A 14,863-nucleotide genomic window follows, 5' to 3' on the forward strand; every position below is an offset into this window, starting at 1 on the left:
CATTTCTCACTACCCTGCTTCGGCTGTCTCCCAAAATGCAGCTGGAAAGCAAAGCCTCAGACCTTGGAAACACCTGCATAGTTTGTACTCTGCTGGGATCTGCTCGGGGAGAGGGCTAACTCATCTCTGCTTATTTGCAATTGCTGGTACCTAACTAAACTTTGTGTGGGTAAATCATAGCTTCAGTTTTGACATGTCTGTTGTTTTAGTTGCAGAGATGTCTGTTTCCCTTAAAACATGTGCAATAAAAAGCATCAGCAGCTTTGGAGGAAGACATGCCATTGCCTTCAAGAGTCGACATAGAACTGGGCACACACAGAAGCCCTGGGTGTCAGCTTCCGCTAAAATTCAGCAAGTGAGCGTACGGTGGCTGCTTAGTGCCACCGAACATCTGGTGGAACAGGCGAGGAGGAAAGCAGTTAGATTTTTATTCTTTTTAGTATCATGTTAAATTGGCCATGAAACCAGGGATGGTGCATTTGAATTATAAGATGGCTGAAGTATTAAATAAAAATCGAGGAGACAGTGAAGGTGTTTGGCACAAGGTGGGTTGGATTCTAACAGGAGGTGAAACAGATATTAAAAACAGTAAGTAGAAAGACAATATCTTCTCCGCTAATAATTCACCTCATTTAATACTGTGTGATGAGGCCAAGGGGTATGCATCTCTTAGAGGGGTGATTTCCCCTGGAAAATAAGGTGTTTGCTTCTGAAGGGGGATCTCTGGCTCCTTAAATGTCAGTGGGATCCAGGAGCATGGCCAGGTGGAAGGTTTTACTGTCGTTTCTTGTTTTCTTGCTTTGTGGCTTTTCTGTCTGGCTCTTTTCACACTGTCCTTCACATACAGCACTTGGCTAAGGATGTTAAAGCCTGTCTGATGAGGTTGTTAAATTCTAGCCATGGTAGATGTGTCTGGCAGAAAGGACAGACTCAGCCTGCCAAACCAAGGACGGCAGAAAAGCCACTGTCTTTATCACCCTTCCTTCACCCCTCTGCTCTACAGGCTTAGAGGAAAGCTCTACCTTGGTTATCTAGAGGCATGTCCACAGAGGGTGCTGGTGTGTGTGTAACAACCACCTCTCTGGAGGGACAATGAGCCTGACTTGCAGTTTTTGATGATTTCTGTACACAAGTATTCCCACTGTGGCTGATGCTGAGCTACTGATATGAAGTCAGTGAATGCGGAGCTCCCATTACACAGTAATGTTTACCACACAGATACTATAAACAGAAGTAATCTCAAGAGCACAGCCAGCAGTAAAAATATATGAAATCATTAAGGAGTGGTGAGTTATGAGTAGTTATCACATTTGTTTTAATATCATATACTGGGTTGGCCAAAAAAGTTCATTTGGGGTTTTCCTGTTATATCTTGTGGACCAACCCAGATGAACTTATTGGCCAACCCAATATTTAAGTTTATATGATTTATAAACTTACAACCCAACATGTAAGTTTATATAATTTAATTCTTAACAGTAGCTGTGCTTAATAACTGGCTTGCAGATTTCCTGGAAATTTAGCAAATCAGTTCCGGTTACAGGCTGACTCACTACTGCTTGTTGCCCTCCTTGGACGGGTCGAGTCCTGGTATCTGGAACTTTCGTGGATCAAGGCACAGTTATCAGCCTTTAGTCTACAGTACACATTACTGTGGAACTTTCATTTCCAGGCTCCAGAGACTCTGGTGTGTCTTTGCATGTTGAGTTAGAATCATCTACCTCAAGGCTGCTAACATTCAGCTGGTGAGAACTGACATGGTCATAATGCTTTTGTATGGCCAGTGTCTATTCTGACCAATTACTGCCATGACATACATGATGGTCCTGTATTTTGAACCTCACCTCTGATCCAATTTCCCCGCTGTACCATTTCCTCTGAAGCCTGGAACATTTCCTCTGAAACCTGGAACATCCTCCAGGCATGACTGCAATTCAGTTCAGTTCAGTTCAGTCGCTCAGTCGTGTCCAACTCTTTGCGACCCCATGAATCGCAGCACGCCAGGCCTCCCTGTCCATCACCAACTCCCGGAGTTCACCCAGACTCACATCCATCGAGTCAGTGATGTCATCAAGCCATCTCATCCTCTGTTGTCCCCTTCTCCTCCTGCCCCCAATCCCTCCCAGCATCAGGGTCTTTTCCGATGAGTCAGCTCTTTGCATGAGGTGGCCAAAGTACTGGACTTTCAGCTTCAGCATCACTCCCTCCAAAGAAATCCCAGGGCTGATCTCCCTCAGAATGGACTGGTTGGATCTTCTTGCAGTCCAAGGGACTCTCAAGAGTCTTCTCCAACATCACAGTTCAAAAGCATCAATTCTTCGACACTCAGCCTTCTTCACAGTCCAACTCTCACATCCATACATGACCACTGGAAAAAACATAGCCTCGACTAGATGAACCTTCATTGGCAAAGTAATGTCTCTGCTTTTGAATACGCTATCTAGGTTGGCCATAATTTTCCTTCCAAGGAGTAAGCGTCTTTTAATTTCATGGCTGCAGTCAGCATCTGCAGTGATTTTGGAGCCCAGAAAAATAAAGTCTGACACTGTTTCCACTGTTTCCCCATCTATTTCCCATTAAGTGATGGAACCGGATGCCATGATCTTCGTTTTCTGAATGTTGAGCTGTAAGCCAACTTTTTCACTCTCCACTTTCACTTTCATCAAGAGGCTTTTGAGTTCCTCTTCACTTTCTGCCATTAGGATGGTGTCATCTGCATATCTGAGGTTATTGATATTTCTCCCGGCAATCTTGATTCCAGCTTGTGTTTCTTCCAGTCCAGCGTTTCTCATGATATACTCTGCATATAAGTTAAATGACCAGGGTGACAATATACAACCTTGACGTACTCCTTTTCCTATTTGGAACCAATCTGTTGTTCCATGTCCAGTTCTAACTGTTGCTTCCTGACCTGCATATAGATTTCTCAAGAGGCAGGTCAGGTGGTCTGGTATTCCCATCTCTTTCAGAATTGTCCAAAGTTTATTGTGATTCACACAGTCAAAGGCTTTGGCATAGTCAATAAAGCAGAAATAGATGTTTTTCTGGAACTCTTTTGCTTTTTCCATGATCCAGCGGATGTTGGCAATTTGATCTCTGGTTCCTCTGCCTTTTCTAAAACCAGCTTGAACATCAGGAAGTTCACGGTTCGTGTATTGCTAAAGCCTGGCTTGGAGAATTTTGAACATTACTTTACTAGCATGTGAGATGAGTGCAATGTGTGGTAGTTTGAGCACTCTTTGGCATTGCCTTTCTTTGGGATTGGAATGAAAACTGACCTTTTCCAGTCCTGTGGCCACTGCTGAGTTTTCCAAATGTGCTGGCATATTGAGTGCAGCACTTTCACAGCATCATCTTTCAGGATTTGAAAGAGCTCAACTGGAATTCCATCACCTCCACTAGCTTTGTTTGTAGTGATGCTTTCTAAGGCCCACCTGACTTCACATTCCAGTATGTCTGGCTCTAGGTGAGTGATCACACCATCGTGATTATCTGGGACATGAAGATCTTTTTTGTACAGTTCTTCTGTGTATTCTTGTCACCTCTTCTTAATATCTTCTGCTTCTGTTAGGTCCATACCATTTCTGTCCTTTATCGAGCCCATCTTTGCATGAAATACTCCCTTGGTATCTCTCATTTTCTTAAAGAGATCTCTAGTCTTTCCCATTCTGTTGTTTTCCTCTATTTCTTTGCATTGATTGCTGAGGAAGGCTTTCTTATCTCTTCTTGCTATTCTTTGGAACTCTGCATTCAGATGCTTGTATCTTTCCTTTTCTCCTTTGCTTTTCGCTTCTCTTCTTTTCACAGCTACTTGTAAGACCTCCCCAGACAGCCATTTTGCTTTTTTGCATTTCTTTTCCATGGGGATGGCCTTGATCCCTGTCTCCTGTACAATGTCATGAACCTCCATCCATAGTTCATCAGGCACTCTATCTATCATATCTAGGCCCTTAAATCTATTTCTCACTTCCATTGTATAATCATAAGGGATTTGATTTAGGTCATACCTGAATGGTCTAGTGGTTTTCCCTACTTTCTTCAATTTCAGTCTGAATTTGGCAATAAGGAGTTCATGATCTGAGCCACAGTCAGCTCCTGGTCTTGTTTTTGCTGACTGTATAGAGCTTCTCCATCTTTGGCTGCAAAGAATATAATCAATCTGATTTCGGTGTTGACCATCTGGTGATGTCCATGTGTAGAGTCTTCTCTTGTGTTGTTGGAAGAGGGTGTTTGCTATGACCAGTGCATTTTCTTGGCAAAACTCTATTAGTCTTTGCCCTGCTTCATTCCGTATTCCAAGGCCAAATTTGCCTGTTACTCCAGGTGTTTCTTGACTTCCTACTTTTGCATTCCAGTCCCCTATAATGAAAAGGACATCATTTTTGGGTGTTAGTTCTAAAAGGTCTTGTAGGTCTTCATAGAACCGTTCAACTTCAGCTTCTTCAGCGTTACTGGTTGGGGCATAGACTTGGATTACTGTGATATTGTGATATTGAATGGTTTGCCTTGGAAATGAAGAGAGATCATTCTGTCGTTTTTGAGACTGCATCCAAGTACTGCATTTCGGACTCTTTTGTTGACCATGATGGCTACTCCATTTCTTCTGAGGGATTCCTGCCCGCAGTAGTAGATATAATGGTCATCTGAGTTAAATTCACCCATTCCAGTCCAGAGCAGAGGACAAATCCCCGCTGGGAGGCGTGCCCTCAATTGTGCACAACCCTCTTTCTTTGCCACCTGCCTGGATGTCCCCACACAGGTAACTCCTGGCCTCTTATCTCTACCTCTCATGGGTTCCCAAAGCATTAACCTCTAAAGCCTTCTATGCTCACTCACTCAGATGTGTCCGACTCTCTGTGACCCTCTGGATGGCAGCCTGTGGGATATGTCCCAGAAAGAATACTGGAATGGGTTGCCATTTCCTCCTCCAGGGGATCTTCCTGACCCAGGGATTAAACCCTCATCTCCCACGTCTCCTGCAGGGCAGGCAGATTTTTTCTCGCTGAGCCATGGGGGAAGTCAAAGCCATATAACCTGGATCCACACACTGTACAGGGCCATGCGTCTACAACTAACAGAGGGGTCCCTGTGGATCTCACCCCTTGATTCTGAGGGCCAAGTACACAGGCCATCTCTGAGCTTGGCTCTGCCATCATCCCCCTTGCGCTGGGACATTCTCTCAAGGGTAATTACAACAGTGACAATTACATGAGTCTGATGGGGCTGTCAGAACAGAACACATGGTCTAAACAACAGATGTTTATTTCCTCTTAGTTCTGGAGGCCACAAGTCCATGATCAAGGTGCATCTCCTACAGTTCAGAAGACGTCTACTAGCTAAGCCCTTGCCTGGCCTTTTCTCTATGAGTGCATTTTCCTGGCATCCTCTCCTCCTCTTATGAGTATACCAATCCGACCGGACTAGGGCCCCATCTTTCTGACCTCATTTAACTTTAATTACATTTTCAATATAATGGGAAAGACTAGAGATCTCTTCAAGAAAATTAGAGATACCAAGGGAATATTTCATGCTAAGATGGGTACAATAAAAGACAGAAATAGTATGGACCTAACAGAAGCAGAAGATATTAAGAAGAGGTGACAAGAATACACAGAAGAACCATACAAAAAAGAGCTTCATGACCCAGATAACCATGATGGTGTGATCACTCACCTAAAGCCAGACATCCTGGGATGCAAAGTCAAGTGAGCCTTAGGAAGCATCACTACGAACAAAGCTAGTGGAGGTGATGGAATTCCAGTTGAGCTATTTCAAATCATAAAAGACGATGCTGTTAAAGTGCTGCACTCAATATGCCAGCAACTTTGGAAAACTCAGCAGTGGCCACAGGACCGGAAAAGGTCAGTTTTCATTCTATTTCCAAAGAAAGGCAATGCCAAAGAATGCTCAAACTACCACACAATTGCACTCATCTCACATGCTAGTAAAGTAATGCTCAAAATTCTCCAAGCCAGGCTTCAGCAATACATGAACTGTGAACTTCCTGATGTTCAAGCTGTATTTAGAAAAGGCAAAGGAACTGGTCTGAGCAAGAATGGGGGGCAGGTCACTCTGATGCAGGTACTCCCTGCAAAGTCCAGCCAAGAAATGGGCCTGTCCCCAGTCCTCCCAGGGCTGCCCTCCTGCCAATCTCCAGCTTATGGTTAAGGCTGAGGGGCACTGAGACTGGGCAAAGACCCCGAAGCCTATCAGCTCATCCTTATCAGCTTGTCTGCGGGTCGTTTGGTGTAGGTCTCGCTCACTGGCTTCATTTAAGACCAAATTGCCAACATCCACTGGATCATCAAAAAAGCAAGAGAGTTCCAGAAAAATTTCTACTTCTGCTTTATTGACTACGCCAAAGCCTTTGACTGTGTGGATCACAATAAACTGTGGAAAATTCTTTAAGACATGGGAATATCAGACCACTTTACCTGTCTCCTGAGAAACCTGTATGTAGGTCAGGAAGCAACAGTTAGAACTGGACATGGAACAACAGACTGGTTCCAAATCGGGAAAGGAGTATGTCAAGGCTGTATATTGTCACCCTGCTTATTTAACTTATATGCAGAGTACATCATGTGAAATGCTTGGCTGGATGAAGCACAAGCTGAAATCAAGATTGCCAGAAGAAATATCAATAACCTCAGATATGCAGATGACATCACCCTTACGGCAGAAAGTGAAGAACTAAAGAGCCTCTTGATGAAAGTGAAAGAGGAGAGTGAAAAAGTTGGTTTAAAACTCAACATTCAGAAACTAAGATCATGGCATTCGGTCCCATCACTTCACGGCAAATAGATGGGGAAACAGTGACAGACTATTTTGGGGGGCTCCAAAATCACTGTAGTTGGTGACTGAAGCCACGAAATTAAAAGATGCTTGGTCCTTGGAAGAAAAGCTATGACCAATCTAGACAGCATATTAAAAAAGAGAGACATTACTTTGCCAACAAATGTCCATCTAGTCAAAGCTATGGTTTTTCCAGTAGTCATGTATGTGAGAAGATGTGAGAGCTGGACTATAAAGAAAGCTGAGCACCAAAGAATTGATGCTTTTGAACTGTGGTGTTGGAGAAGACTCTTGAGAGTCCCTTGAACTGCAAGGAGATCCAGCCAGTCCATCCTAAAGGAAATCAGTACTGAATATTCATTGGAAGGATTGTTGCTAAAGCTGAACGCCAATACTTTGGCCACCTGATGAGAGGAACTGACTCACTGGAAAAGACCTTGATGCTGGGAAAGACTGAAGGCAGGAAGAGAAGGGGACGACAGAGGATCAGAGGGTTGGATGGCATCACTGACTTGATGGACACAAGTTTGAGCAAGCTTCGGGAGTTGGTGATGGACAGGGAAGCCTGGTGTGCTGCAGTCCATGGGGTCAAAGAGTCAGACATGACTGAGAGACTGAACTGACCTTTTCAATGGCCCTCTCTCCAAATGCAATTATGTAGAGGGTTGGGGTTTCAACACACAGATTCTGAGCGGACACAATTCAGTCCATAATTAACTACTGATCACTTGAAATGTGGTGGGTCTAAATTAATATATGTTCTAAGTGTAACTGTACATTGTGGATTTCATCATTCACCCATTTTCATCACATGTTTAAAGGAGAATATAAATTTGTCATTAATACCTTTTAAAAAATACCTTTTTATATTGATTACATGTTGAATGATAATATTTTGGATATATTTAGCTAAATATATTAGAATGACTTTCACCTGTTTTTTCCCCCACTTTTTAATTTTTTTTCAATGTGGACTACTGACAATTTTTAATTTACGTGAACAGATCACATTATATTTCTGCTGGACAGTGGGTGTCCAGAGACCCTCTCAGAGCCGATACAGCCATACCTCTGGTGGCTGGTGGGGAATTGTTCTCTGGGGCCCTGTCTTGATGCCTCCCTTCATCCCCCTTCATCCCTTCCTTCTCCCCAGTTGCTAAAGTCCATAGCTTCCTGCCTCTTCTTGGGTTGAGTCGTCCCATTCAGTCAAAGCTGTGCTGTTACACAGGGTAAAGACTTGGGTGGGCAGCGAAGGAAGGACTTTCTGACCACAGCAGTGAGGAAGGAAACGTCTCCCTGTGATTCTTACTGGGGTCTGGCTCAGAGTGGGAGACATGTAAGAAAAGCCGACCGCCAGCTGCCCACGCTGCCTGTAGCACCCCCTGCTTAGCATGTCTCTTGTGTTTTCTGTTAAAAGAATCTCCATTTCTCACCCTGCCTTGAGTTGCTCTGCCAAAAGCCCCATGTACAACCCCACCTTGGAATGCTACAGGTCCCAGGAAGGAGTTAAGGGGTGAGGAGAGGGCAATTCCACCTCACCCCACAGCAATGAATAAAATATGGTCCCAGATGTCAGTTTGCTCTTGCTACCGTGCAGGAAGGAATTGGTACGGTGGAAAAGCTACGAGTGACACTGTGACAAGGCTCTGGCATTTCAATATATTTCACCGTGTCTTTCTAACAACCCCAGATTATTATATTCACTCTACAGTTAAGGAAACAGAGACTCAGGGAGGTGAAGTAGCTCCTCCAGTGTCACCAGCTGGCAGGTAGCTGGGCCCATATTTGAGACCAAGTCCATCTGACTCTTGGCTACCATGCTGTGGGGTGTGCCATAAAAAGGGAAGAATTTTCTGGAGCACATGAAGACTCTCTTGGCTTGGATTCAGTCCCAGGAAGGAAAGCAGAGGGAATTCTAGGCACAGGACTGGCCTGAGCAAGAATGGGGAGGTCACTCTGGTGCAGGTCACACTGGTACTCCCTGCAAAGTCCAGCCAAGAAATGGGTCTGTCCCCGGTCCTCCCAGGGCCGCCCTCCTGCCAATCTCTGGCTTATGGCCGAGGGGCACTGAGACTGGGCAAAGTCCCACACGCGTCACCCCGTAGCCTATCGGCTCATCCCTATCAGCTTGTCTGCGGGTCGTTCAGTGCGGGGCTCACTCACCGGCTTCGTTTAAGGTCTTTCTTGAGGTTTATTATTTCCTTCTCCATATACCTGATGCTTCTCATTGGCTTTTCTGGGACCTGAGGAAAGTCAAGAAGTGAGAGGAAAAGCATTAGTACAACTGTTAGCAGCGGAGCTGGGCTGCAGGAAGCCCGTGTGCTCACGTGAGACGTCTGATGGGGTTGGAGGGGCCCTTGGGGGTCACAGCATCCTTGTCTCCACCAGAGAGAGGCCCCAGGGCGTGCTGGAAACAGCAAGAGCTTTGGATATGGACACATCTGAGCTCTGATCCTCATTCTGTCTGGTGACTGCCTGTGTGACCTTGGAAAAATTACTCATCCTCTCTGGGTCCTAGTTCCTCCAGCAGAAGAATGGGGGACTATTTCCTACCTTGTTGTGATGATCAAATTAGTTGCTAAATTTCTGACTCACAGCAAGCTTTGGAAAAACAGAAGCTTCTATTATGAGCATTATACTCAGACAAAAAGTTGAATATTGATAATCATTGTTGAAGGTGGCAGAGGTAGTGGATTTAGACAGCTGAATTTTGTCAATATAAAGATGCAAATGTACCCTTCCCACTGCTCCCCTAGCAGGATTTTATGAGTGACTTATCCAAGTGATTGTTTATGGGTTTTTCTTTCCCTTTTTGCTATTCATTTGTCTTTCTTAGCCACTGGGGAAACCTCACAAGATAAATTTATTACTCAAAGGTGGATACTGGGTCAATATAAAGAAGAGAGTTCAATTAACTATATTTTAATATAAAAGTCACTTTTCTCAGTCACCAATTTGGTGAACAATAACAAGACTATTAACTTGATTATCTTGTCTTAAAATTAATTCCTGTAATATTAGGTTTTTTTAATTAAAGGAAATGCCAAGAAATTATGAGAAAATGGATGCTTTCAGAAGAAACTGGGGGGGGCGAATACATTGTAATGTCTTTTCTGAAGGGCAATTCATCAGTGCATACTAAATGCTGTAAAAGCGGGCATGCCCTTGGGTCTAACGATTCTTCTGCTGTCAGGCATCCTGTGGGACTATCTTTGCACGGGCACAGAGTTTCGTCCACAAAACTGCTAGGATGCTGCCTGTGACAGCAAACTCGTGGAAATCACTTCACAACAGAAGACAGGTTCAGCAATCATGGTGCCTTGTAAGGACAGATTGCTATGCAGCAGTTAAATGTAATGGCAGTATAACAATGTAAAGTGTAGAGATGCTCTGAGGAGTTCTCTGAGAAAGACTCATTACACAGTAATAGGTATTGCATGATTCTTTGTTTTTGGAAAAATGATCTGTTTGAATGTACACATATCAAAAGATATTAAAAAAAAAAACCTCCCTTGTCATGTGGTAATTCTCTCTGGGGTGGGATTATGGCAGATTTTATTACTTTCTCTTAGCTTATGTGATTTTCCCATTGCTCTTCAGTAAATGTTAATCAGTTATATAATAAACAAAGAGAAAAGATTTAAAGAAAAAATAAATGGCAAGTGAAATTTGACCATGGCGGATGGCTGGAACTGTACTGAGAGTGGCTTCTGAAGGCACAGCGAGGACGGGTCAGCTCCTCACTAACAGAAATCACAGTAATGTGGACACGTGGGAGGAGGCATGGTGCCTTCTCAGCAGCCACCATCACCCACTTTCTCCAAAAATAAAATTGGGCTGTGGTGCCTGCTGCTCTGGGCCTTTTGAGTGGAATGAAGAAGGCAGGGAATGGAGCCATATCAAAACTGAATGAATCTGGATGGACCCAGAGATTGTCATACTGAGAGGAGTAAGTCAGAGAAAGACAGATATTGTATGCTATTGATTACATGTGGAATCTAAAAAAATGATACAAATGAAGTTATTCACAAAACAGACACAGCATCACAGATTTAGCAAACGAATTTATGTTTATCCTAGGATAGAGGAGGTTAGGATTGGAGGTTAGATTTGGAGGTTAGGATTGACATATACACACAGCTATGTATAAAATAGATAACTAATAAGGACCTACTGTGAAGCACAGGAAACTCTACTCAATACCCTGTTATGACCTATATGGAAAAGAATCTAGAAAAGAGTAGATACAGGTATATTGTGTGACTGATTCACTTTGCTGTACAGCAGAAACTAATACAACACGGTAAAACAATTATACTCCAAAAAATATTTTTTAAAAATTGCATGACATTTCTGGTGGGGTGGAGGAGATGGAGAGTGGGGTCTGGAGTAGAGAGAAGGGACTGTCACTGGCCTGCCTGATTCTGAACCACTTTTTTCCTGGGTCACCCAGTATGTGTCCTGCGCCAGGCAGCTCAGATTAGAGGTGGAGAATCTACTGCAAGTCCCCAGGTACTCCTTGTTCACTAAATACAGCATGTGTGCGTGCATGCATGCGTGCTCAGTAGTGTCTGACTCCTTGCGACCCCATGGACTGTAGCCTGCCAGACTCCTCTGTTCATCCAATTTTCCAGGCAAGAATACTGGAGTGGGTTGCCATTTCCTTCTCCAGGGAATCTTCTGACCCAGGGATGGAACCTGGGTCTCTTGCATTGGCAGAACGACTCTTCACCATCTGAGCCACCAGGGAAGCCCATGAAGTAAATATAACATATTGCTAAAAGAGACTGAACCCATGTCTCTTGTGTCTCCTGCACTGGCAGGAAGATTCTTTACCACTGGCACCACCTGGGAAGCCCAAATTAAGCACAGAGGATACAAAAATGTATCTGAGACAGCCTTGAATAAGTTCTAGACATGAAACCGGAGAAGGCAATGGCAACCCACTCCAGTACTCTTTTCTGGAAAATCCCATGGACGGAGGAGCCTGGTGGACTGCAGTCCAGGGGGTCGCTAAGAGTCGGACACGACTGAGCGACTTCCCTTTCACTTGTCACTTTCATGCACTGGAGAAGGAAACAGCAACCCACTCCAGTGTTCTTGCCTGGAGAATCCCAGGGATGAGGGAGCCTGGTGGGCTGCCGTCTATGGGGTCGCACAGTCGGACACGACTGAAGCGACTTAGCAGCAGCAGCAGCAGACATGAAACAATGAAGTCATTTATAAACTTTCTCTCTCTAGCTATCATTACCAATAACTTATAGGTAATATATCAAGCTTACCCCAATACACAACGATGTTTCTATCCCTTGGCTGAAAATTGATGGCAAATCTATCAGTTTACATCTTGAGGGATGGTGAAGTAGACTTGAGGGTGGAAAGGTAGACTTCCAAGGAGGCCTGTAAGAATTTCCAGGAGTTCTTCTTAAAACTTCTAAATAATGGACAATGGCTTTTCTCACACTCCTGGTATCCCTTCTCTCCTCTTGATATGGGTTTGCCTGCTAAGACTTCCTGCCCCTCTCCCATGGAGCACTTGTGCCTCGGAAAAAACTCATGGTATCAGCAACAGGGGTGGTCCTAACTGGAGCCAGACAGCACAGAGCCCACCTCACATCGCAGTGACTGGCTGAGGGATGGTCATGTGACCCAGTTTGGACTAATGAGTTACAAGTTTCAAAGAAACATGATTCTTAAGTCTATTTCCTCAGAGACTGTGGACAGAGAAGCAGATACCTGTGGGGGTTGTTGGCAGCCATTTTGTGCCCATGAGGGAGCTACCCTCCAGCTGAAGAAGATGTGGGGAAGAGCAGACAGGAGAGTCAAAGAAAAACCCGTTCTATGGTACCTTGTTGAATTGATCAACCTTCACCAGAACCTGACCTTTTCATGAACATTTCCTTTACTATTTCAGCCAGTTGACTTGGCTTTTTTTTCCCTCACAACCACAGTATTTCTGAAACAGCTTCCTCCCTTAAATGTGTCAGGGCAGCAACAGATCAATAATTATTTCAACCACTTCTCTTTCTCCTCTAGAAAATTAAGATCAGATGATTCCTATCCTGGTGCATTTTTTTCAGTGAAAGCAATGACATTGGCCCTATTTTGAGATCAAACATTTGAAATCAGGGTTGCCTTTTTCTAATCCCCCTCCCCTTTTTTAAGCACCCAATTCCTTCTTTCAGAACCAAAGCAATGTTCATCACAGATGTTATGATTAGAAGACATTTATGAACAAAGACAAAATGAACACATTGAGATTTCCTTGCCATAATGTGAAAACCTATGACTGAAATGCTTCCTGGCATCAGCTGTGTACCCTTTAGTCTCCTAAACATCCCAGGTTTCACCCACTTCATGAAGGAACTATGATAACTGTCCAAATTTCAAGTATTTTCCCTGAAATCTCACCTAATGACAGTTGCCTGGGCACCAGGAATTCACACTACTGTAAAAGACTGAGTTTATATAGATTGGGATTGGTGCTGAACAATTTACAGACGCAAAACCAAACTATGTCCTTGGCTTGACACAAGGCTTTAGCGGGAGAAGATTCGCTCCACAAGTGCTGAAATTATTGCAGTATTTCAGTGGATTCTTAGAGACCATTATTATTGTGGTAACTGTTTAATTACAAGTGAAATAAGCCACTGACAATAACGGGCATTGAGTGAGGGAGTGTTGGCTGTCAGGATTTTTATAAACACACTTCGATGTGAGCACAATGAGAAGTTCACAAAGCGTCCAAGAACTGCCATCTCTACAACCTTTCTAGAGGGCAATTTCACCATATGTAATGACAAGTCTTAAAAATACATGTTCTTTTGCTAAAGCAAATCTGCTTCTAGCCAAGAAAATTATGCAGCAAGGATAAAAAAAAAGATTTATCCATGAGGATGTCTACCACAGCAGTGTCAGTAATAGTGAAAAACATCTACATGTCCAGCAACAGGCACTGGGCGAATAAACTGTGGTCAAGCCAGACAATGGTGTATGATGATCTGAATTTGGTGCTACTGTTTAATGTTGCTGAGATGCATACTCAACTGATGTGGAAGGGAGTATAATTTCAAGGGAAAAATGAATGTTACAGATACAAAGCGTTTAAGAGCTTAGATCATAGAGAGTTTTAAGGTTTACATTCATAAAAATCTATAGAAATTCCTAAAAATATATATAAACTGATATAAACTATGATTTAAAACATTGATACATGGCAAAGTATAAGCAGGTAGTAAGTGTTAGTCGCTCAGTCGTGTCCGACTCTTTGTGACCCCGTGGGCTGTAGCCTGCCAGGCTCCTCCGTCCATAGGAATTCTCCAGGTAAGAATACTAGAGTGGGTTGCCATTCCTTTCTCCAGGGGATCTTCCAACCCAGGGATGGAACCTGGGTCTCTTGCATTAGCAGAATGACTCTTCACCATCTGAGCCACCAGTGAAGTCCATGGAAGTAAATACAACCTATTGTTAAAAGGGATGTTATCTTTGACTGCTTGAACTGTAGATAAATAATAATTTTTATTTTGGCTACATTTTTTCCCTGATTCTAAAATAGTTTACTTATATCAACTATCTAATAATAAAATAATAGCATTGTTCTTATTTGTAAAGCAATTCTGACTATCAGAATAAGCAAAATGTAAGTTTTTAATGTTGTTTTAAATGAGTAATCTAAGAGCCTGGAATGATGTAATTTAAAAGTCTATTTTGGGCACAAATGAACTTATCTACAAAACAGAAATCGAGTTACAGCTGTATTAACAGAAAACAAACTTACGGTTACTGGTGGGGGGAACAAACTAGAAGATTGAGATTGACACATACACACTGCTATATATAAAACAGACAATTAATAAGGGCCTATTGTACAGCACAGGGAACTCTACTCAATGCTCTGTAATGACCACTATGGAAAGGAAGCTAAAAAAATAGTGTGTGTCTATGTATGTATGTGTGTATGTATGTGTGTGTGTGTGTGTGTATATATGTGTGTATATATATGTGTATATATATATATATATAAATACATATAACTGATTCACTTTGCTGTAGAGCAGAAACTAACACGACA

General features: G+C 43.1%; 1 protein-coding gene across 12 annotated transcripts in view; it reads right to left on the minus strand.

Annotated features, from left to right (window-relative positions):
- Positions 1 to 14,863, minus strand: part of CCDC60 (coiled-coil domain containing 60) — a 176,797-nt gene that overhangs the window by 88,916 nt on the left and 73,018 nt on the right. For 9 of the 12 annotated variants that reach the window (XR_002182672.2, XR_011561176.1, XR_002182671.2 and 6 more), the window contains exon 2: positions 8,956 to 9,035. Coding sequence is in view for 8 of the 12 variants with exons in the window: in XM_070769568.1 (XP_070625669.1) it covers positions 8,956 to 9,035 (80 nt within the window). In the remaining 4 variants the exon portion in view is untranslated. Of the gene's footprint in view, positions 1 to 1,844; positions 4,078 to 8,955; positions 9,036 to 12,074; positions 12,193 to 14,863 lie in introns of those variants that run through there. The other 3 variants (XM_070769569.1, XM_019977986.2, XM_019977989.2) reach the window with 2 other exon arrangements.

Source organism: Bos indicus, chromosome 17 (genome assembly GCF_029378745.1).
Source record: "Bos indicus isolate NIAB-ARS_2022 breed Sahiwal x Tharparkar chromosome 17, NIAB-ARS_B.indTharparkar_mat_pri_1.0, whole genome shotgun sequence".
Taxonomy (NCBI): Eukaryota; Metazoa; Chordata; class Mammalia; order Artiodactyla; family Bovidae; genus Bos; species Bos indicus.